This window comes from Rhinolophus sinicus, linkage group LG03 (genome assembly GCF_036562045.2).
Source record: "Rhinolophus sinicus isolate RSC01 linkage group LG03, ASM3656204v1, whole genome shotgun sequence".
Lineage (NCBI taxonomy): Eukaryota > Metazoa > Chordata > Mammalia > Chiroptera > Rhinolophidae > Rhinolophus > Rhinolophus sinicus.
Genome location: NC_133753.1, coordinates 95,865,294 through 95,891,262, shown reverse-complemented (window position 1 = coordinate 95,891,262; position 25,969 = coordinate 95,865,294). Strand labels below are relative to the sequence as shown.

Genomic DNA, 25,969 nt, shown 5'->3' with positions numbered 1-25,969 from the left:
AACGTGTGATCGGCTGCTGTCAGCACCTTGAAGCTTCTTAAAAATGCAGAATATCAGACTTTCTTCACCCCAGACTTCTTGAATCAGAGTCTGCATGTAAACAAACTGAAGTTAAGATCAGAGCATACATTTAGGACAGCATTTTGTCAGTCTTGCCTGCTCATAAGAATGACTTGTGGGACTTATAGACAGGACTGATGCATCACTACCTAGCTTTAGTTCAGAAGAATTACAGGAAGTGGGGTCCAGGCATTGGTATTTTTGAAAGCTCCAGAGATACATCTGTAGAAGTACACATAGAAACACTAATCTAACACTAATAGAAACACTGCCCTTGCAGATAGCCTTTGGGGAACACTAGACAAAGAGCTTTGAAATGAACAATAATGTCTGATTTGTTTCTTTCCAGATTCTTTTGATTGATAATATAGTGTGTATCCACAGATGTTTGTTGAATGTTGGACATGTAGAGAGCTTTGCTTTCCATCTTTCCTTGTTTGGAATAAAAACTGTCCTCCTGTCTGATCTCCTTTCTTTGCATATTTCTTTCCTCCATTTAAAAGTAGGAGAAAAATAAATGACAGGCTTTTTGATTACTCAGAGTAGTAGGAGGTAAATAAACCCTTATCTAGAGACAGTGAGATGAGTGTCTTTCCTGAGGCAAAGCATTTTTTCTTGGAGCAGTGAGGCATAAGTTTACAGAGGTTGAGTGATCTATAAATTTTCTGTGCCCTGGTGATCTATAAATTTTCCTGAGTAGGATAGGCACATGATGAAAGCACTATTGTGGGAAAATTCATTTTGAATCTTGACTTGGTGACCTGAAACAAGATTAGAATTACTGATACTATTGCTGAGGCTGTTGCTGTACTCTGTTTGAAATTGTAAGACTGTAATCCATTATTGAATGGCTTTAGAGTTCTGAAATGGAATGCAAGAGCTAGAGAGATGGCAGAGATGTTTTGAGGAAGCGATAGTATTTGAATGTAAACGTAGGCCTACGTGAGTAGAAAAATGGCAGTTTTGGCAAAGTGAAAAATTAGGTAACAATTATGTACGTCATCCCCATTGGATGCCAGCTAGTGTCAGATGTCTTACTAGTGTTATCTCATTCTACTAGCACTGTGCTATCTCATAGTACTCATTTTCTGGATTTAGGAAACCATTTCTTAGATAAGGTTACCTAGACCAAGGTCACAAACAAAAATGGTAACCTAAACTATAATAACTATGATTATCTGACACCGAAGGCTATTTTCCTTCTGAAGCAGGGCCCATTTGGGACCCCTATAGTAGAGGCCTTGCAATGATCCTGGGCTCACCTTTATAGCTTAACAATAGATCATCCCTCTGCAGCTTGAGCTCAATGTCCCATCCAGTTTCCTGTTTAAGAAAATTACCCGGAAACTTATGATTAATACCCTTAGGCTTATTGATCACAATCTCTATGGTCTAGCATTCTTGCCAGGCTATTCCCATCATTGTTTCTGGGTTACTGATGCCACCAGAGAGCCAAATTGCCAGAGGGAAGGCTCCATGAAGCAGAATGGACCCCTAGGAACCTTCACATAGCCTCTGAAGGAACACCCAGATTTTCCCTTAAACACCCCAAGCTGGTCTGAGAATGTGAGGGCAGTTTTTGGAGGTGTTAACCTGCTGCCTTCTCAGACCACTGGTGCTCTGATAATAAATGCTTATTCTATGACCCAACTCCTGTGTTAGTCTATTGGCTGAGTGGCGCAGGCAGCACGAGCCCCAGACTCGGTTGCCCTCCAGTTTCAGTTTCTGGTGACTCCGGGGCAGGACAGCCTTGGGGTTCCTCTAGTAAGTCTTTCGGCTTCTGGAGGGTCTCGGGGGCTGCCTGGGACTGGGCGGATTCCTTGGCATAATACTGACCTCTGGAAGCAGCTGCCAAGTGATTTTGCTTACCAAGGTGGGCTTTGTGTCAGGACCCACCCGTTACGGACACCTTTCTGTTTAGTTGGGATAGAATAAACGTTTGCTGTGTTGTCCTGTCTCTTCAATTCTGACCCTTTCCTGTAATTACTGGTTCGTAAAGGGGTGGCCCCGGCATGCACAGCTGGAAGATTTTGCACTCACTGTCTGGGCCTCCTCCTTGAGGGCCATCTGGGGGTCATACTGACCCATTGGCGCCAATAGGTGAGACTGCAATATCCGGCAAGGCGTAATACCCTCACCTGTAAGGGGCTCTGACTGCAGGCTTGCTTTGACTTGGAAGTGCACTTGTGGTTGGCAAGGTTGTTCACGGGGAGGCGGGGCCCATCTGCTGCACTGTAAAAGCCACCACACCTGGTTTCGGCCTTTGGGCATCTGGTGGTCTTAAGGCCACACCTGGTTTTTGGTTTCAGCCCACTGGCCAATTGTCTGATGGTCGATGGACCTTGTATGAGGTGTGATCAGCAAATACGGTGAATGTTCAAATAAAAGAAAAATTATTACAGTAAAACACCCATTGCCATTAATACCCCGCAAAATACTCACCCTTGCTTCAAACACACTTAACCCATCATCCTTGCCACTTTCTGAAGCAGTTCTGGAAGTTGTCTTTCGTGAGTGTCTTGACTTCATCCTCCATTATGGGAATGCTCTGTGTCACACATTGCTTCTGGTATGGCAATTTGTGTCAAATAAAAATATTACAGTGTGTCCTCATCCATGTATTCACCTGGTCTGGTACCGTACAGCTCTGTCTCTTCCCCAAAGTCAAAAAGACATTGAAAGGAAAACATTTTGAGTTGATTCAGGACATTGAGGCATCCACGACAGCGCAACAAGACACTCCTCAAAGAGGACGTCCAGAACTGCTTCAGAAAGTGGTAAGAATGATGGGATAAGTGTGTTTGAAGCGAGGGGGGTTATTTTGTGAGGAATCAATGGCAATGTGTCTTTTAGTGTAATAAATTTTTAAAAATTTAATCATTCACCATAGTTGTTGATCACACCTTATATATGGAGTAAGATGATGTCACCTCCAAATGTGTCACCTAGCTAGGTCTGGTTTCTGTATCTGGCATTCAGATCCAAATCTGTTTTTTCTGGTTTTTGTCTGTTCGATCCAGGGACTGCTTGGACCTATCTGTGTTTTTAAGTCTGTGTTAAGTGTGTCCGCACTTTTTCCAGCTCCATAATGGGATCTAAGATTTCAATACCAGCTGAGATCCTGTTAGGCAGAAAATTAGGTCATTGGCAAAACTACGGCTATGAGCCATTAATCAAAAAGAAATTAATGTTCTATTGCATTACTGATTGGCCAATGTATATGTTAGATTCTGGAGAGCACTGGTTGCTCAATAATTCATCGAATTATTATAGTATTTTGCTGCTGGAGCTCTGTTAGAGGTCTGGGAAGTAGGGTGAAATTTCTTATGTATAAGCCTTTATGATAGACTCTGAAAAGGGAAGGAAACTGATGGTTTAGTCCCAGAGAAAGAGAGAATCCACCGTCTCCTAATCTATTTATAATTGGACACTGTGTTCAGAAACTTGGCAAAAGTAAAAGTCTTGTAAGGTTTTTCTGACTCTCAGTAGCTTTTAAGATCTTTCAGATAATCTGAAGTGTAAACGCGGCTACTGCTGCTTGAGGCTGAGGTAACTGAAGGGAAAAAAAGGCATTTTTAAAAACAAGCGGCTAGTCTCGCAAGCCAGACCTCCATCTTTTTGTTCCAGCCTCTTTGAAACTGCCCTTTTGGGGGCAATTGAAAGATCTTAGGTCCTCTTTACAGTTGTTAGTAGTTCAGTTTATGTATATAATCTCTGTGCTTGTCTGTGTTTTATATATAATATGTTGTTTTTGCCTTCAGATGGTATTACCAGATAATAATATTTAATTGGCTTAAAATAAAATTTTAAGCGCTTACATACATTAAAAATAATGAAAACTGACCTAAGTAATTTTCAGGATCACGTGATCTAAGAAAATATTTGCTACTAAGGCTAATTTGTCTTTTGGTTAAATAGACATGTCTTTTAAGGTTATTAACATTAAATACGTTATCTTTTACAAAAATAAATTCATGTTATCTCTGTTACCAAATTTGTCAAGAAAATAGCTTGGGTAATAATTAACTTTAAAATCTCATAGAGTTAAGAACTAATAAGTAACTACATGTTTTAGATGAAACTTTTCAGTAATAATTATATACTGTGGATGGTTGGACATGCTTTCCCAGTATCTGTTGGTAACTTAAGAGTTTAGTTTTGCTAAGTTATATTAAATGATAAAAATTACTGCATATAAAAGTATTTCAAAATACTGAAATACTGAAACATTAATTATTAGATAGGTCTGAGTTCACCTGTTTCTGGCTTCTTGTCACAGGAACGTAAAAAGATAGATTAAGATCTGTTCATAAATGTATCTTGTATTTTATTACAGAAGGCTATATTTTTGAAGGTTGCAAAATATATTGCTGGATTTGCCAATGGAAATGCTAATTACTTGCTGTTAGTTTTCAGTAAAAATTAAGGTTCTGAAGGTTATGGATTCTTATTAATATGAAAGGAAATGATGTATGTTTTCAAGGAAGGTATAAGGTATGGACATAACATTTTTGAAGGAACTGAAAGATAAAGCAGTTTGTCCGAAAGATGGTTATTTCTGAAAGAGTGAGAAGAAACAAAGTAAGAAGGACCAGAAAGTTGTAGAACATTTGTGAAGGAAAATCTTGAGAGAATTTTTATGGTTAAGCTAAATCCAGTTAAGTAAGTAAATTTAAATATCAAAAGTAAGCTGGTGCAAAATTAAATATTTTCTCTCTGCTAAGTAGGACAAAGTTTGTTAGACTATTGGTCTGCTACTGATAATATGCAAAAGTTTTTTGCCCAGAAAAGCAAAAGGTACGTGTCATCAGAATATTTTCTGTTTTACATTGTCTTAATCAGGTCCTTGGTTACTTAAGAGAACTAAATTTCCATAATAGTAAGAACTAAGTTTTGCTAATAATTATGTGAACTTCTGTATTTTGGGACTGCTAGAGTTCATGTACCCTTCTCGATGGCAGATACAGGCCAGTGTGAGGAAGCGTGGCCTGATGTTTTCCCTAACCTGGCAGGCAGATCCTAGAGAAGGCCAGGGAATTTGTTTAAATGTCTTTAACAACTGAGATGGGGAAGACAAGGAAAGAAAGGAACAGCGAGACCAGAGAAAAGCCAGACTTTTGGCTGCAGTTACAGATAGGCCAAGCCCAAAGCCACCTCAGGGCCACCTCGATAACCCCAGAGGAGGAACACCAGGTAAAGGAGCCCGCTTTAGATGTGGAAGCCCAGACCACTGGAGTGAGGAGGGTCCTAGTCCTCCAAAGCAGCCGTGCCCCCTGCACAGACTAAAAGGGCACTGGAAGGATTGTCCCCTGTTCTGAAGGGAGCAGAGACCAACTCCTTTCCCTCAAATGGCTATAAACGACTGATGGGCCTAAGGTTCCCAGCGGGGCTCCCAAGAAGAAAAAGGCCATTGTCATCACAGGGGAGGAACTGCGGGTGACCCTTGACGTGGCAGGTCAGCCTGTTCATTTCCTGCTTGGTACAGGAACCATTTATGCTGTCTCGACTGTTCACTCTGGACCTATTTCCTCTGAAACCTGCTCAGTTGTGGGGATAAATACAGCCCCTAGATTTTGGTTCATACTCAGCCAGTTCCTTACTATGGCCTTTACCTCAGAGGAAAAGTGAAACGAGCAAATCAGACCTTAAAAAAGACTCTAGAAAAGTTTTGTCGAGAGACCTCTAAGCCGTGTCTCTAATTGCTGCCCATTGCTTTCAATTTTAACCTCAATCCTGTTATTTCTTATATTATTGACTTGGGAAAGGTTCAGCAGGCACTCCAGAAATAAGGGACCAGCACCTCCCCCAGGCCAGCCCCTCTGCCTGTTACAGCCCTGTAATACCAGTGGACCAATGATTAGAAGCCTAAATGGAGGGGACCCTTGGCAATTCTGCCCAGGACCACAACTGTTGTCAGGTGCAGAGTCAGTGGCTGGGACTACTTCCCTCGAATCAAACCTGTTTACTGTAGAAGTTTTCTGATTTAATAGCTAGGGGCACTAGCCTCTCTGACTGCTGGATGTGCCATAAACAGCCCCCTCCCCGTGATGATGGATTCCCATAAGTAGGGATGACGCCCACTCTCAGCAGGGAGCAGCCAAGAGTGGTCAATGTCCTGTATCCTTGCAACCACACTAATTGTATAGAAATAAAATGAATAAAAGACGGGGGAATTGAAGCAGGGCTTGGTTGGGACCCCCATAGCAGAGGCCTTGCAATGATCCTGGCCTCACCTTTGTAGCTTAGCAATAGATCATCCCCCTGCGGCTTGAGCTCGGAATGTCCCCTGTTGCAGTTCCCTGTTTTAGAAAATTACCCGGAAACTTATGATTAATACCCTTAGGGTTATTGATCACAATCTCTGTGGTCTAGCATTCTTGCCAGGCTACTCCCATCATTGTTCCTGGGTTGCTGACACCACCGAGAACCACATTGCCAGAGGGAAGGCTCCAGGGAGACCCCCTTTGGTTGCCCTCTGGTTTCACTTCCTGGTTCCAATACATACTACATAATTAACCATTTTTGTATCATTTTAGAATCATTTTTACACATTAGTTCTCGTATTCAGCATCTTTATAACCTCATGTCACATTTCGCATTATTTCAGCTACTGTTAAATGATACTATTCTCTGAAAGATACTTGCTCTGTCCTTACTCTGTGAGTAATATTCTCTGTTTGAAGCTCCTCTCCAACCTTTAACATCTAGTTCATAATTTCCTCTTGTGTCCTCTGAACTTTTCCATTATTCCCAACAACTAGTGATTTTTTTCCTTTTGAACTTTCATATTCCTATTCTTGCTGTTATGTAATTACTTCATAATAAATATTACTTGAATGATTCCTGGATATGAAATGCTCATCAATGAGTACAGCCCTATTGATATATGTTTGAAATAATAGATGTAATATAAAAATATGTAATAACTGGTATGCGTAAGAAAATTACTACTTAATTTATACATGAAGAAATAGGAAAACAAAAAATGACTGTGGATTTAAAGGACCTATCCAAACTGAGAGATCATTACCTTTTTGGAAGTTCTTAGATCGAAACAACATATGATTTGGTTTTTATTATCCTGCAGGTTTTAGAGTAGTGCAGTAGCACAGTGCAGCCTACGCTAAATACCGAACGACCTGAGGTAACTTCTCAGTTTTGCTGCTTTCCAAGGGTCAGTTTGGGCAAACTATGACTTTTGGCCCCTCATCTATAAACTAGGAACAGTAATTCTTGTTTTACTCACTTTTTAACTTGTTAGGAGAATCAGATTAGATAATCTAAGTGAAAACCTTGTAATTTGCTAAGTGTGTTAGATGGCAATGTAATTCTAATGTATTTTTAAAAACAATTATTAACTGCTGCACCTTTGTTTAGTATTTTTGTTTTTAATTCAGCTTTCCACAGGCTACAAATCAAACATTGTTAGACAAATTCAAGCATCAACATGAAGAGAATTCTTACATTGAATTTCCAGCTGTGATGGAGCCTGCTTTCATCATAAAGCACTATGCCGGGAAAGTAAAATACGGGGTAAAGGTCAGTCAATTTCTCGTTGAATATGCCTTTAGGGTAGATGTGTGTTCTTTTTTATTTTATTTTATTAATTTATTGGGGTGACGTTCGTTAGTAAAATTACATAGGTTTCAAGTGTACATTTCTCATTCCTGTCACACTATCTACCCTCTTTGTAGTTTTATGGAGGCTCTTGATCGGTAACAGCTGGAGACATTTTATAGGGATACTACTAAAATTCAGAGTCTGCCTTGTACTATGTTACTGTCAGTGGTGTTTCTGTTGGTTTCTTCCTACAGATGAACCTGATGGCGGTCCATTCTGATAGACATTTTAGGTCTGAAAGAACAGATAACATCAGTATGTCTTAAACCCACTAGCTCAGGTGTATAGTTTGTGGAGATTTTCTCCTCTACACCTCTGAGGCCTGACAGAGGTTTCATGTCTCGATGCATCAGTAGGTGTGTGTGAGCTTGCACTCCTCGTGAGTATATTAAAAGTCTTAACTCCTGCGGAAGGAAATCTTTATAATTGTGTCTATTTCTTGTTTGTAATTGGTGAGCTGTTTTCAACCACTTGATGTTTAAAGCCTATTTACGACAGTGTCCCAGGCAAGGCAGTGACAATGTGGAGAGTAGTGGAACAATATGTTTTCTCCTGGGTTTTGAGAAGACTCATTATTCATTAATGATTCACTTACTAAGGAAGTGTTAATTATACACAGACCCTGTGCTTGGTGTTTGGAATGATCCAGTGATAAAACCGACAGATATGATCCTGGCTCTGTGTATACATATACATACATATGTGTACATATACACAGGTACATATATCTCTGTGTATGTGTATAATGCAGATAAATGGGGCCATATACTGTAAAGAAATGAATGTGTTCTATAGGAGAAACTAGTGAAATACTGGATATTGAATTTGTAGATCCATGAACACCTCTTTGAGAAACTCAAATTTTGAGAGATGACCTGAAGTTAATGATGAGTATTCTAGGGCATGAGATAGGAAAGAACTTAATATGTTAAAATAATTGAAAACAGGCCTGTGTTACTACATTATAGTGAGCAATGGAGACAATGGCATCAGATGAATTCAGAGAATGGACAGCAAGTTAATTCTTTAGGACTTCTAGACCAAGTTAAAGGAGTTTGATTTTTGTTGAAATCATTATGGGGAGCTATGTAAAGATTTAAAAGCTGAGGATGTGATTTGTGTTTTTGAAAGATTTCTTTGATTACTTTGAGAAGAAGGAACAACAGAGGATGGGAGTGGAACCTGGGGGTTCAAAATTAGGTAATAATCAGTAGACCGTATTGATGGGTTCTGGGTAAGTGACTTCTGGCTATAGCTGATGGGTGAATTGGAGATGCTGTTTTTTTCCAGATGGAAAGCATAGGAAGGAATATTTTAGAACAAATATTAAGAATAACACAGAGTATAACAGTGGTTACCAAGGGCTAGAGGGTGGGGAAATTGAGGAGACGTTGGACAAAAGATTCATACTTGCAGTTAACAGGTAAGTTATAGAGATTTAATACACGGCATTGTGATTATAGCTAACATTGTGATTATGTATGGTCTTCAAAGTCGTTAAGAGATAGCACTACTATGGTGGTAATGATATCCCAACATATAAATGTTATCAAATCAACATGTTGTATACCTTATACAATGTTATATGCCAGTTATACCTCAATTAAAAAAAGATTTAAAAAATACACTTTAAAACAAAAACAAAAACAGCTTGGGCTATAAAATCTTATAGGAAAGTACATAAAGTGTATGGATTTCTTTCGTGCCCCTTTCCAGCTCATTCTCGCCCATCCAGAGGTAACCCTATCCTAATTTTTTGTCCTTAATTTTACTTGTTATTAAATTTCAGATAAATGGAAACATACACTATATACACTTGTACCTGTGACTGTTCATATTATCACATAGGTTGAAAGTAAAAGGATGGGAGAAAGATATACCATGCAAACCCTAACTAAAAGAAAGGTGGTTTAATTACATTTTTATTATACAAAGTAGACTTTGAGGTAAGAAGTATTATTAGAGACAAAGAGACACATCTTATATCAATAAAAGGGGCCAGTTCAACAGGAAGACATAATCATCAAAAGTTGTATGTACCTAATGACTTCATTTCAATATATAAACCAAAAGGAGAGCAAAAGTAGAACTAGACAAGTTCATCATCATTGTAGTAGATTTTAACACATGTCTCTCAGAGTCTAACAAAATAAACACACAAAATCAATAAAAACAAAAATTGAACAGCATTCTCAAATAACTGACCTAATTGGCAGCTAGACAGTCTTTGGGTGTTAGGAAATTAAGCAAAATTCTTCATATAACCCATGAGTCAAAAAAGAAATCACAATAAAATGATAATATTTTCAATTAAACATTAATGAAAATACAACATTAAAATTTGTAGGGTGCATTTAACACAATGATTTATAACTGTAAATGCATATATTAGAAAGGGAGAATGATTGAATAGTAATTATCTAAGCTTTCATCTCAAGAAAGTAGGAAAGAACAGCAAATTAAACCCCCCAAAATTAGAAGGAAATAATAAAGGGAAGAACAGAGATCAGGGCAATAGAGTATAGACATGCAGTAGAGAAATTGTCAAAGTCAAAAGTCAGTTCCTCGAGAAGATAACAGAAAAGAAGTAAAAGGTAATAGAAAGTAACTAATAATAGAAATAACGAGACTCACAAGTTATATATATCAGAAATTAAAAAAAAAAGAGATTTAATAACATACCTAACAGATATTAAAAGGATATAAACGTATTTTGCCAATGAATTTGACCACATAGATAAATTCAAAAATTCCATCCATGGAATTTTCCAAAACTGTCACCAGAAAATATAGGAAAACCTGAAAATCCCATGTCTGTGAAATAATTTGAATCAGTAGTTTAAACTTTCCCACAAAGGAAATTCCAGGCCCACATCATTTCCCTGGTGAATGTATTCTGTTTCAATTTTGAACTACCTTTAAGGTAATGTAAATGGATCTTAAACTTAAAAAGAAAGATCTGAGCTAGAAATACAGATTTGGGCCTCATCATAGAGGTAGCCATTATTATGGTTGAGATCACCTGATATAGGATGATTGAATGAAAAATATAAGAGCACACATGATCAAACCCAGAATGGCAGCACAAGAGGTCAGTAGTAAAACATAAAATGTGTTGTTAAAGAAACTAAGAGTTTCAAGAAGAATGATTCAAATAGTTTATGAAATGTTTAAAAAATGCTTAAAAATTTATGAAATGCTTAAAAATTTAGAAATATGAAGACAGAGACAAGACCATTACATTTAGAAAATGTAGGTCTCTCTCAACATTTGACAGTCATCATGGAAAAGAATTCTGGAATTTTAGGTTGTGCAGTGTAGTTATTAATAGGACGCGGTGGTCTTTCGGGTAGGGCAGACTGATGTTTCAGTCCTTATACCGGTACTTACTGTGTTTCACCTTTGTACTTTCTGTACCTCTCCATTTGCTTATCAATGAAGTACGGCTTATGACTGATTTTACTTTATTGAGGGTTTGGTACAATTGGATTTGTTATGTACAGTGCTTAGCTTAGTGCCTGACATCTTGTCTGCCCTCAGTAGGTATTAGCTGAGGATGTGGTGGTGGTGGTGGAGACGATTTGGGTTTGAAAATTCTTACTCAGTTTTACTAACTTTTATAATATATACTTTTGCTTAAAGAGTATTTAGGGACCAAGACTTCTGGTTTGTTTCCCCCTTTTCCCTGTTCTCAAGGCATAGAAAGAAGAATTAGGAAAGGAAAGCCCTAAAGGTAGCAGGATGAGTCCAGCTGCCTTCTGGACGTGAGGCTAGATGACATCATACTGGGCGTGCTCCTCAGAATTAAGAGTTAGAGCTATTTTGTAAAGCTGCACCAACTTGGAGCGATTTCCTTACCAAGAGTCCATCCATCATCTGGGTGTAGTTATAGCCAAATGCCTTGGCTTATATCTCAGTCTGGGACCTTCTTCCAGAGGTCTAAGCTTCTTGCCCTCCCTATCTTTCTATGGGGTATTTTAACCCATTTTCTTGTAAAAACCATGCTTTAGCAGGAGTGTCTACTGCCTTTTTACAGTCCTTAGGTAATCTTAATGAGCTCTAAAAAATCTACATGCTGATGATACCCAAATGTGTTTTCTGAAACCTCTGTGGGACTCTAGACACGTACATCCATCGTCCGCTTGATATCTGTACTATAGTGGTTACGAGTGGTTGTGTTTGAACCTGTTCAACTTACTGTGTGATAGGGGCCAAGATAATTAACCCCTCTCATCTCAGTTTTCTTATTGTAAAATAGGAATAGTAATATCATCTCCATCAAGGAGTTGTTAGGAGAATGAAATGAGCTTAAATAGACAACACATGTAAAATGCTTAGAAGAGTGCCAATACACACAGTAATCTCTTATTAAATTACTTGCTGTTACCATGTCCTCACCATCTCAGCTTAACTTGGCCAGAACTTATCTCTCATTCCTCATTTCCTAGCTCCAAACCTCTTTTCTGTAGTTTTCTCCATATCACTATATGGAACCTCCATTCACCTAGTTACTCAAACCCAAACTATAGGTGTTAACCTAATTCCCTCATTCTCTCACCTTGCCCTACTCTGCCAGCAAGTCCTTTGTCCTGACCTCCAAAACATGTACCAGCTGTTTTCCCTTTGCACTGTTACTGCCAATGCAGTCCAAGTCAGTTTTAGCTCTTATCTGGAACATTGCAATATCTGGTCTCCCTTTTTCTATTCTTTGTGCAATTCATTCCCTCCTTTGTACAATTCATTTGTTCCACAGCGACCAATGGTGTTTAGAAAACACTAGTTAGCTCGTGTCATTACCCTTCCAGTGACTTTCCTTTACACTTGAATACAATCCAGATCAGACTCAGGTTTATATAGTTTATCTTTGTTGAATCTTCCACTGGAATGCTCCAGCCCCCGGTCTTACTGCTTTTCTTCTAACTTGTCCAGTTCATCACCACTTAGAGGTAATAGGTGTTCCCTTTGCTTGGAATGCTGTTCCTGACTGTCTTCTGTCTGGATCCTTTTTATTATTCAGCTCTTGTCGTTTTTTTTTGTGATGCCCCTTCAGGGAGGCTCTCCCTGACCAGTGTTTAACAAGTAGCAATAAAATTGCGGAGTATTCTTTCTAATTTAAAAGTACTATAGAATCTAATAGCTGTAGGGTTGGATGGGACTTTATAGATGATATCTGGTCCAGTTAGCTACCTAGAATGGAAGTCACTTTTGTAGTCCTTAGTCAACCACTGTTCAGACATGTTACCCATTATCTTCTTGGTTTAATAAGTTTTTAAAAAATAACACTTGTACTTTTTTTTTATATAGGATTTCCGGGAAAAAAATACAGATCATATGCGCCCTGACATTGTAGCTCTTCTGAGAAGTAGCAAGAATGCATTTATCTCTGGGATGATTGGAATTGATCCAGTAGCTGTTTTCCGATGGGCAGTTCTCCGAGCTTTTTTCAGAGCCACAGTTGCTTTCAGGGAAGCTGGGAAAAGACACATTCAGAGAAAAACTGGTAAGCAGTAGTATTAGTTTCTACCATGCGTTGTCTTTTAATTTTTACCCCTAAGGAGCATAGACATAATCATTTTATTCTGTTCCGTTTTTTTACCATACCTTAACATCATGGTTCAGATGTAATTTGTTCTAGTGAATTTTATAGGATTGAATTAAACAGATATATGGTGTATGTGTGTATATATGTATTGGTACATTTTTATTAATAAATACTGATAGGAATAGTGAATGTAAAGCACCTGGAATTTAGTAGGCACTCAGTAAAACATTGGTATGATTTTTAAACAAAAAGAGAAATGTAATTATTTAATTATATAGAATTTACTATTGGTACCTTTCTCTGTTTTCTTCTTATGCCATAGTTTTTTATTAGGAATGCAACATAATTTAATGTGGAAGCATAAATCAGGAGACAGAAAGATTAGGATGGAAGTAGTGTAGTATAATGGAGATAACCTGGTTTCAGTAATCAGTCAAGCGTCATCTCTACTCTGGACTGATTTGCAGCTGTTAGAAGTTTTTCTTGGAGTGTTAATATTGCCTTCAAAATTATGAAGGCAAAGTCAAATAATACATGTAAAGTATCAGCTGATAAAGTGTTAATTTTCTTTTCCCCATAACTCAGTTCATTGAATTTTACTTTGAAACTTAGAATTAATTAAAGCAGGTTAATTTTTCAGTGTGCCTCCCCCTTAAATCATAAAATATCCCATTTCCCATTCTGGGGGGAGGCAGGGAGCATCTTCAGAAGTACTTGTTACCTTCTGGAATCACAATGTTATTTGCTGTAGCTCTAGCCTTAGATAGACCACTGCTGCATAGTGAGGATTTTCTAATACACGAGTAAATGTAGTTGTTTAAAATAAATTTTCTGCCCAGAGAAGCTCCAGTAGAAGTGTGCTAGGACATACCTGTGCTTTTAGGGCTCCCAGACTTATATGGCTTTTTGGCATGTGCACTAGCAGTAAAAGTTTAAATTCAGCTTTGATATATTTCAAATGAATAAATATATTTGGGAGGTTATATTTTTAAAATGAGAGGCAAAAACTAATTGAATTTAATTTCTGTTTTTCAGATTTTAATGTGTGCAAACTGGCCTTTGTACGTAGGGAGAATTATAGTTTTTGTTAAAAAGTAAAAGGAATATCTTAAACCTGCTTTGCTTTTTACAAAGTTAGTCCTAAGAGACTATCTTTGCAAAATCTTTAAGGAAAAGTTTTCTTTCCCTGTTAATTTAAGATATATTCTTATTTATTATAATGCACTTATCAATTTTGAAAATTTTGAAAGTGATAAGGATCCTGCTAAGATATAACTAAGAGAAGAAACTTATATTTACTATTAAGTATGTCCTCTTCTGTAAAGATTGTTTATATTGTGTGCTCCTTTGGCATTTAAAATACTTAAGGAAGCTGGATGTATGTGTATAATAATCAGTTTATACAAAGGCATGCAATGTTATTAATGATCAACAAACTAACCCTGCATTATCTCTACTCTGATCATTTCTGGATTCTTTTTGTTTTCTAATCTAGTTTTTCTTTGTGGCCCACATAGAGCTTCCATGTAATAAACTCTTTTTGAAAAATCTCTTATTCTGGCATACAACATACATACAGAAAAGTGCACAGAACAAAAATGTATAGCTTAGTGAATTATCACAAAGTAAAAACACTCCTGTAACTACCACCTACGTTAAGAAAAAGAGTACGTATTACCAATACCCTAGAAGTCCCCCTTGGATAAACTGGTTAAATTTTACTTTTTATCAAGGAAAAGAAAAACTATAGTTCATTTGCATTTTGAGGCAATAACTGAGCAGCTATGTCACTGAGAATAATTGTTTTTATTATAGTGTATTAGTGTCAGTGCCAGCATTTAGCAGTTTTGCTCCCTCCACACCACTTACCACCGATTATTTTCTGGTGGATTTGGAATAAAAGGATACCGTAAAGTTAGAAATGGTAGCATTGCAAAATGAAAACTAACAGGATAACTGAAAATGGATTAAGTAGTAGATTCAGAACTTTTATGATGACTGTAAATAGTATGCAAACATATCATAGTGAAATAGGAATTGGAGATTAGTTAAGCAGAAGCAGAATACATGGAAGGCCGAAGGTAACTAAGTTCAGATCTTGAATGAGAATGAGAGGTCAAAGATAATACTTCTAATGAAGAAAGAAGATGTAGACTGCAGAAGTACAGTATCACTGCTTTTGTGAGTATCTTTGTAAAAAAATTCAATGGACTCTTTAGCTAATTGTCAACATACATCTTTATGGTGATCCAAAAAATCATGGATTTTCTTAAGGAATTCTCTGACATTCTTTTTCTTCATCAAGCAAGCCAACAGCGCAAATGAGAATATCAAATTAAAATCTACTTTTAAAATAGACTTCCAAATTAAAGGACACAGTGCCATTTAAGGCCCTTAAATCAAGTTAATTCAATTCAATTTAGCTATTCTTCTAAAGGATAAATATGTTACAGTTGTAGAATGTATGTATATTGTGATGATCAGGAAACCAAATTGTTCTTAGTAGCATCATACAAGTAGGCAGTCTGAGTGAAGCTACATATTGGCCCTGCTGAGAGGTAGAATGAGAAATGACAATGATTTGTCTGTTCAGTAGTGAGGTATTGGAGAACAGATATTCCAGTGGTATCATCTACCTTGCCTCTGATTTATTTCTCCTGAATAGGGAAGAGCCTGGATTAGAGCATACGGGGAGATGATAACTTGACTCTGAATTATACAGTTAAGTAGAGGGAGTGCAGTCATGCTTTATTTGGTTCTTTTGGAGTTACCATAAACACTATAGCCAAAGAGGAACTTTAATTATTCTAAGAGACTAGACAGAGATGGGGAATTCAGCTGTGGCATTGGGATAAGAGGCAAGAATAAGAGAGATCAAAGAGGTATTCAGTTTCTGCATCGGCAAGGAGAGAAGCTGAAGCCATTCATACATTGCCTTGCAGGTAGAGAGCTTTAATGGTTCCCACTTAACCTGTCCCTTTTCCATACCTGACTCAGTGGACTCTGTGATACTAATGGGCTCCCGCTTGTTTCTGCAAGTGGGAGAAGGGTTCCAGTGACCATCTATTTCCAGAAATGACCAGGTACTAAAACTGATTTGGATATCACCAGGGGCCTAGAATCTCTAGTCAGTACTTTGTGTACAATTCCACCCAATACTTAAGGAAGTTAAGTGGATGTTAACAAATAAAACCCTGACCATTATTTATAAATCATTTCTATATCAGGCACTATAGTGTGGTTATTAAAGAATAAGGGCTTTATTTTGAATGTCAGTGAAGTGGTGGAGTAAGGACCTCTGAAAATTCTCTCTTCCCATAAAAGCAACAAGAACACTTGCAAAAAGTGTCAGGATAGCTTTGTCAAAACTCAGAAAATTCATCAAAGTCTTGAAGTAATTCGGGAAGTGTTTGTACAAGAACAAAAAGGCTGAATATTGGTAAAGACAGTGCACTTTGTAGCATTTTAATTTGCACTGTTTGCATTCCTCCCTCCCCAGCTCCACTGTAGCCTTGAAAACCACAGCCTGAAGCACAGTGAAAATCAGCAGTGTGGCAACCACCAAGGGGAGTAAAAGGGTATTGGTGCTCCTTCAAAGCCTCAGTCCCAGAGCATTTTCACTATTGAATCTACCGGGTGGTTCCCTAGAAGACTCCACTTTAACTTGACTCTGTGCTTGCCTAGTGTGAATAGCCTTTTGCCTAGGAATGTTGTCCAGAAAGAAACAGAAGCAATTGTTGAACATTGCAGCTGCCTAATGCAAGAGACAATAGTTGGGGCAAAAGCTAAACAAAATGCTAAAAGGAAAAGCTCAAAATGACATCTCTAGTGTTTCCAGGAGGGAATTCCTGGAATTTTTGCTCACCCATTCCCAAATCCCGAGAAAGGTTGGTTGCAAAATCGGGAAAATCGGCTCCGTGAACCCTGGTGGTTGGTAGTATCGGCTGTCACTTTGTGGAAACGATTCATTGCGGAGAATAGAAAGCAGTTTATGTCTTGAGATTTGAGAATGGGAAAGCGAAAACAATTTCCTGACAACGGGCGGGAATTCCCGCCTGGAAACCCTGTATGTCTCCGTAATGCCTGGGGATATGCACATACTCAGGAAAGACCTGAGAAAATCCTGACTGCTCACCTCTGCGTAACCTTCAGATACTGTGTGAGCAGGAGGTGAAGGATATGGTGGATTTGTAAACTGCCTAGCTGAGTGTTGAAGGTGTGTCTCAACATACAGTGATCTTTGACAAAGACTGGGAGATTTAGTGGTTTCAGGCATGTAAAGGTATCTGTCTGTAATCATTAGCTGATCACTAAGCCAACAGAGCAGAGATTTCCATGGTCACGTGACAAAAAGTACAAACTTTACAGAATTAGTTCAGGAAGTCCTAAACAAATAGCAACAACTACAAGAAACAGCAACAATAGCGTATCCTGGGGAAAAGGGAGAATCTGATTTCCAGAGTTACCATGTTATATTATTTGGAATGTCTGGTGTACACAAAAGTATGAGACATGCAAAGAAACAAGAAAATATGACCCATACACGGGAACAAAGGAATCAATAGAAACTGTTCCTGAGGAAAGCCAGACACTGAACTTACCAGACAAAGTCAGTAAGCTATTTTTAAATATGTTCAAAGACCTAAGGCAACCATATCTGAAGAACTGAAGGAAAGTTTGAGAACATTGTGTCACCAAATAGAGAATATCAAATATATGTAAATTTTGAAGCAGGTAAAAAAAGTACAATAACTGACATGAAAAATTCACTAGAAGAGTGTAACAGCAGATTTGAATAGGCAGATGTCAGAATCGATGAACTTGAAAATAGATCAGTTGAGATGATCAGGTCTAAAGAACAGAAAGAAAATGCAGAATAATGAGCAGAACCATGAGACACCAATAAAGCATACGAACTTCTGGGAATCCAGAAGGAATGGGGCAGAAAGAATATTTATTTCAAGAAATAATAGCCCAAACTCCTCAAATTTGATGAGAAAATTAATGTACATACCCAAGAAGCTCAAAAAAAAACTGCATACCAAGAAGCTCAAGTACAAGGAGGGTGAATTCAAAGAGATACAAACTTAGATGCATCATAAACTGTCCAGAGATAGAGAGTATTGAAAGCTACCCACAAAACAAAGTCAAGGAACAGTGAATTTACTGATGAATTTTATCAAATACTTAAAGAAGAACTCACACCAATTCTTTATAAACTCTTCTAAAAAGTGGAATATGAGGGAATACTTTTATTCTCATTCTGTGGGGTCGGTATTGCCTGGATACCAAACAAGACATCACAAAAATGCAAATCACAAACCAATATTCCTCAACAAATTCTTAGCAAACTGAATCCAGCAATATGTAAAAAGTGTTATACATTATACACCAGAATCTAGTGGAATGTACCCAGGAATGCAAGGTTGGTTTAACTTACAAAAATCAAATCAATGTAACATGCCACATTAATAGAATAAAAGACAAAAATCCCACCATCACCTCAGTAGAGACAGAGAAAGCACTTAACAAAAACTGACACCTTTTCATGTTTTTCATTATTAAAACCACTGAACAAACAAGGAAGAGAAAGGGACTGCTTCAACCTAATAAGGGGATCTGTGTTGGATCCAAAGCTTGCTCGATGGTGAAATGCTTTTCCCCTATGATGATAAACAAGATAAGGATGCTTGCTTTCACCGCTTCTCTTTAACATTGTCTTTGAGTTCTGATAAAGAGCAGTTAGGCAGGAAAAAGAAAAGCCATCCAGATATAAAAGGAAGAAACCGTTTTGTTTGCAGGTGACATCATGGATAGACTAGCCTTAGGAATCCACAAAAAAATCTATTAGAGCTAATAAATGAGGCCATCAGGTTTCAGGACACAGGATCACTGTGGAAAATCAGTTGTAGTTCTATATTATAGCATTGAACAACCTGAAAATGAAATTAAGCTGGTGCTCTAATTACAAGAGCACCAACAAGTATAAAATCCTTATTAATGAATTTAACAAAAGAATTGTAAGACTTGTTCAGTGAAAACTATAAAACATTGAAAAACGTAAAAGAATGCCTAAAGAAATGGAAAGCTATTCTATTTTTGTGCATTGGGAGGCTTAGTATAGGTAAGATGACAATACTTGATCTGTCGTAACCTTAGCTACCTTTATGCAGAAATTGACAAACTAATTCTAAAATTGATATGTAAAGGGATCCAGAAATGTAGGAAGAACAAAATTGGAAGACTCACATTTCCCAATTTGGATTAGTCAATAATTCTTCAATATGACACGCAGAGCATAAGCTACCAAAGTAAAAATCGATAAATTAGACTTCATCAAAATTTAAAAACTTTTGTGCCTCAAAAGACACCATTAAGAAAATGAGATGACAACCCACAAATGATAGAAAATATCTGTAAATCATATATCTGATAAAGAATTAGTATCTAGAACATACACAGAATTCTTACAACTCAATAATAATAAGCTAATAACCCAATTAAAATGGGCAAAGGGTCTGAAAAGACATTTCTCCTAAGAAGATATGCAAATAGTCAATAAACATGAAAAAAATGCTTAACATTATTTGTTATTAGGGAAATGCAAATCGAAACCACAGTGAGATACCACTTCATAAATACTAGGATGGCTACAATAAAAAAGACAGGTAATAACAAATGTTCGTGAGGATGTGGTGAATTTGGAAACCGCATTTGATACTGGTGGGAATGTAAAATGGTGCAGCCACTTTGTAAAATAACCTGGTAGTTACAATTTCCCCAGCAATTCCATTCTTAAGATACCCCAGAGAAATAAAGACAGGAGTTCAAACAACAGCTTATAAACTATGTCTTAGCAACATTAGACGTAGTACCCAAAGGGTGGCAACAACCCAAATGACCATTAACTGGTGAATGAATAAACCAAATGTGGTACATCCATACAATAAAATGTTATTCTGCCTTAGAAAGAAATGAAGTACTAGTATGTGATACAACATGGATGGACCTTGAACGAATTTTGCTAAATGAAAGAAGTCAGCCACAAAAGGCCACATATTGTATGATTTCATTTATATGAAATACCTAGAATAGGCAAATCTGTAGAGACAATGTAGATTCGTGTTTGCTGAGGGTTGGAATGTGCAGGCTGGGAGATGATGAGGGGAGTGATAGAGTATAGGGTTCTCTTTGGTATAATGAAGATATTCTAAAGTTGATTGTGGGATGGTTAAACAGCTTTGGGAATTAGACTAAAAAACCATTGAATTGTACGCTTTAAATAGGTGAATTGTATGGAATGTGAATTATATTTCAATGAAGCTATCATACACAAACACACAAATGTTTATAGTGGCTTTATTCATAATAACCCCAGTTTGAAACACCAAAATGTCCATCAGTGAAAGAATGGATAACCAAATTGTGATATATTCCTACCATGTAACATTATTCAACAATAAAAAGGAGCAAACTACTGATATTCGTCATGAATTAGTGACAAAAAGTATTGAGCAAAAAAGCTAGACGTGAAAGTACATACCGTATGATTTTATTTAGTTTAAGAATAGGCAAAGTAATATACTATATAGTGATATAAATCATGACTTGACTGCCTCTAGGAGGGGCAAGGGTGGTATTGACTGGAAGTGGATAAAATAACTTGCTGAAATGATGGAAATGTTTTACATCTTAATTGAGGATTACATTTGTGTAAACATTATTAAAGCTCATCAAACTATACTTGAGATTGTTGGATTTTACTGTGTGTGAAATATAACTTCAAAAGTCCTAAGGCCTCGGAGCTGGCATTACAGGAACTGTTATAGGGTCAGAGACATGGCTTCCAATTTGAATGATGCAGTGGAGCTAGGATTAAGCCTCTGTTACGTGCTCAGGAGCTTCAAAGAGCTTAAGTCACTGAAAAGATGACTGCAGAATCCTTTCTGTTTGCCTTGTCTAGCAAAAGAATGTTACCATATTTCCCTGAAAATAAGACCTAACCAGAAAATAAGCCCCAGTTAAGATCGTCAGCCAGATGGACACATTTAGTACGTCCTTTGCAACACGATGGACGTATTGAATTATAAAATAATATTAACATACAATTAAAGATAAATAAATAATGTTATGGACATTAATACTTCGAATAAATGATAATATAAATTATAATTAAGAATTTGTAAATACCCAACTGGGCGCCTTTGGACGAGAGGTAAATGCCTATGTAAACAGATGAGCAAACTTGAGACTTATTCTTGAATGACCAATTGGAGCACAGACACAACACATGAATAACGTGCTCATTTGATAATGAACGGACGTGGTTTTGTCTAATATGAATGTTCATAATTCAATACGTCATGTGTTGTAATGGACGTACTTAATGCACTTGTGTGAAATAAATAAACGTTTTCTGAATTTTGGTGCCTGCAATTTTTCGTTGCTTTTGTGTGGACCATCATTCTTAACTATCATCATTTTTGTTGCCACTCCTGTCTTGTAAGTCTTCCGTTAACACTTGATTTAGTGGTAGATTTAAAGGGAATAATATTTTGACCTCCAGACAAGATGAGTGCAAAAAGAAAGAGCTATTCTGTCGAGTACAAGAAAGGAAACGTGGAGGATTCCCGGGCAAGAATCTTACGGCTTTCTGCAAAGAGAAGAAGTTGGATCTCCGAATGGTCCAAAGATGGCGAGCAGAGTACTATAACCTCAGTCAACAGGTGAACGAGGGAAATGCTAAGAAGCGCAAGTGTGGATCATGTCGCAACCATTATTTCCTGAGCTGGAAGACATCATCTGTGAATGGATTGCTGACAGGAGTGCAAAGGCTTTGGTTGTGCGCAGGGTTGATATTCAAGCATTTGCCCTTGCAATGGCACCACAGTTAGAAATATCCCCAGAAGAATTCAGAGTATCACAGCACTGGCTGGATGGCTTCCATCAGCGATATGAACTGTCTCTAAGATCGACAACATGTTTAAGCAGGAAGATACTGAAGTTATTAAATGTGCACTTGCATTCAAGTCCTTTGTTGATGGCATCGACTTTTCTAAATACCAACTCTCCAACTTCTCTAGGATGAAACTGAGTGTTTATGGGCCAAGGATCTCAAATGAAAATTGATCAGAGGGGTGCCTCGTCAATCTACATTCCCTCCACTGGTTACGAATGTGCACGTGATAGCTGTATTTTGGCAATTCGTCTGGATGGAAAGAAAGCCCCACCTCTAATCATCACTAAGGGCAAGAAAGATAAGGTTGAATGTGTTTCAGGCATTTATGTTCTTGAAACCGAAAAAGCCTGGTACACACAAGCAGTTCTAAGGAAGTGAGTCGATTTAATGCTGCCACTTGTTTTTCAAGGTGTCCAAAGAGGTCTGCTAATCTGGGATTCAGCCAGCACTCAATGCGCTGAAGACATGCAGAACTTCCTTGCAGAGAGAATAATAGATCAAATAATGATTCCTGCAGGAATGACTGCTGATCTCCACACTCTTGATACTGCAATAAACAAGCCATTCAAGGACCATTTGTGCATGGAAATCAATGACTACATTGAAAATAGAATGAAAAGAAATCAGCGTGGAAACTTTGTGAAGCCTAGCCTGCAAGAGGTCGTGACTTGGGTGAAGACTTCATGGGATAAAATCACTGACAGCTGTGTTGCCAATGCACTACGAGCAGGCTACATGGACAAGAAGTCCTCATTTAAGGAGAGCTCTATTGCTGGACATGAGAAATTGGGGCCAGTGGTTCTACAGGAAATGGAGTCGCAAGAAATTCAAGCTGGAATTCGGGGTTTGGAGGGTTATGACAATTTTCCAGAAGAAGATGACATGACTGTGCTTGAATAAATGTAGATTTTTGTACATGAACAAATGAATAAATGTAGATTGTTGTACATGAATAAATGTAGATTGTTGTACGTGAAAAAATAAGACATCCCCTGAAAATAAGCCCTAATGTGTCTTTTGGAGCAGAAATTAATATAAGACCTGGTCTTATTTTCGGGGAAATACCATAGCAGTATGTGTTAAACCTTAGATAAGGGTTTTTAAAAAGTTACCTTTAAAAAAAAATCAGTGCCCCACATCTTCATCGTGCATAAATATGGGTCTGAATTTATGCCGTGTGTTTTGTGTATAATCTCAAGCTATGAACTGATCAAACTCAGACCAGGAACTAGCATAAAGAAACACTAAATAAACCTCTTTTAAGACTTTGTGAAACTTCTTAGAAAATAACCCCTACTGAAAATGTATTTATAAACTCCCATGGGAAATCAAACCACCTTGACAAGAAGTTAGTACACAAAGCAAATGAAAGGAATATCACTTTAAGATTTGGAAGTAGTATAATATTGCAGTCTGTAAAATAATGTTTAGAACAGTTAGAGGAAGGCATATAAAGCAGCATGAAAGAACAAAATGGAAATTAAAAAAACAAAAACAAGGCATAATGATGAGACACAAAACAGTGACAGATACAAAATTACCCATACCCGAATGGCATTGCCACAATTTATTCCATAAAATAGAAAATAGGGTACAGTGGCTGTGGTAGTGTTGAGTGATTTCTTAAAACTAGATAATTTAGTATATTTAATGTCCTGAAATCTTATGTAAAATTTGAATACCATAATTATACTTCTGACTAGCAGATTATTAAGTTAGCTATTGAAGGGAATGAAAGTCTGGTGATAACTTTCTAAAATTACGATTTGGATGGAGTGTGTGTAGAACTCACCCATGTATTTTTTTCTCAAATGGTCCCCCTCAACTGATACCTCCCTCAGCTAAGTGAAGGCTAATCTGAGTAAACATTCTTTCTCCAAACAACCCATTAAAGTGGGGATTATTGATATAGTGAGAATAGAATATTTTTACTGGCGTATCTTTTGACTAAGAAATGACATATAACTTGGTAATAGTTATTTCTTTCTGAAACATTGAACATTTACAACTGTTAATATATGGGCTCTTCATATTAGGTAAAAGAGATAGTGTTTTATTAGCTTTTGCTTATATTTTTATTATTGGATGTGAAAAATTTTTCAAATTCATTTTATTTTAAAAAGCCTGGTATTTATATGTATATTATTATTTGATGTTATGGGATCATAGGATTCCATCTCCTTAGCTAAAGTATAGATGCCTATTCTCTGGATATAGATATCCAGTTTTAAGATTTTATAGTTAAACTAAACAATGCTTTGTAAACCTCTGAATTACTCTGCCTCTGTTTAACTTTTTAAAAGAGTCTACATTGAGAACTATTCATAGATAGTGTCTCATTTCTAATTATACAGTAAATACGCACCAATAGCTCTTTAGATCTTTAGTTTGTGTGTGGCTTAATTTGACTCCATTGTTAACTATTCACTTTGTTTTTTAAAGGGAAATGTACATAAATGTGAACTTAATGTCCTAACTCTAGAGATGTCTCTGAGTAAATGATACTCAAGTCCCCCTAAACCTGGAAGACCTATATTCTCTTTTAAATCCATTTATTGTATTGGTTGCACACCCCCCCCCCCCCCCCCCCCCCCCCTTTACTGCTTGAGTGATTACTGTTTCAGTAGCACTAATCTGGGGCTTTGGTCCTTAAAGTCCTCTCTTCCCTTTCCCACCAGTAGCTGATTCTGTCTCACTTTACTAAGAAGTGGTGGTGAGGTACAGATTTTTGAGCTTTGTTTTTAGATATATAAATACAGAAGTGCTGCTGGGTTTTTCTGCTCTGTGGTGTTTTCTTCTACTCTTTCAACATTGACACACTTGTTGGAATTCCTGCAAGTGTTGTTAATTGCAAGATTTGTGAAAGAATTGTTTAACTTTTGGTAAATTGTTTTGGGTAAATTTCTCTTTGGGGTTCATCAGTGTTCCTCGCATTGTTGCCAACTATATGCTAATTATATTTCAGACCTGATAAACATTATTCCATTAAAACAAACAAACTAAACCATACAAAACCGTAGTATTTTAAATGATAAATTTTTAGTATGGTGTTAACTAACTCATAACACTTGGAGTACTGAAGAGGATATTTTGAATACCTGAAAAGGACCTTTTTATTTTTCCTGTTATTGTTGTGTAATTTCCTCAAATTATATGGAAAAAGCATTCACATTTAACCCCTATTACTTGATATATTTTTATGTACTCCTAAGATAGTTGGCAGCATTGTCCTTGATTCTCTATTGGTTTGGGCTCATATAATGTCTTTCTCTTTTCTCCATTTTTTGTTTTTCTTTTGCTTCCTAAGGACATGATGATACAGCGCCATGTGCAATTTTGAAAAGTATGGATAGTGTTAGCTTTCTCCAACACCCAGTCCACCAGAGGAGCTTAGAGATTCTGCAGAGGTGCAAGGAAGAGAAGTACAGTAAGGCTGCAAATCCTGAAAACTCTGTGTCATCACATATCCATTTGGAAATGGAAACCAGGCGCATTCTACACCTGGGTGGGACATAATTGCATAGGCAGTGTGACCTCTGTAATCCTTTGCCCAGTCTAGCTCAGGATATTTTCATTTTGTCTTGAAAAAGTTGATACACCTGTTCTTTTAACTTAGATGACTATTTGCCTGTGATCCTTGAGTTGTTAGTAACACTTGGTTACAGACTCTGAATTGGTTTTCATTTTTGGCTTTAAAGTAGCCAACTGATAGGTAAAAATGAATAATGATTTTTTTTCTTGCTGATTTTTTTTAAAGCTTTATTGAAAACTATTTGAGGTAAATTGCA

The 25,969-nt window shown here is 37.2% G+C and overlaps 1 protein-coding gene across 17 annotated transcripts in view; it reads left to right on the top strand.

Annotated features, from left to right (window-relative positions):
- Positions 1-25,969, top strand: part of MYO9A (myosin IXA) — a 265,178-nt gene that overhangs the window by 114,185 nt on the left and 125,024 nt on the right. For 12 of the 17 annotated variants that reach the window (XM_019735965.2, XM_074328221.1, XM_074328215.1 and 9 more), the window contains 3 exons: positions 7,458-7,599; positions 12,985-13,180; positions 25,489-25,608. In XM_019735965.2, the coding sequence (XP_019591524.2) occupies positions 7,458-7,599; positions 12,985-13,180; positions 25,489-25,608 (458 nt within the window). The remainder of the gene's footprint in view (positions 1-7,457; positions 7,600-12,984; positions 13,181-25,488; positions 25,609-25,969) is intronic. The other 5 variants (XM_074328218.1, XM_074328222.1, XM_074328219.1 and 2 more) reach the window with 1 other exon arrangement.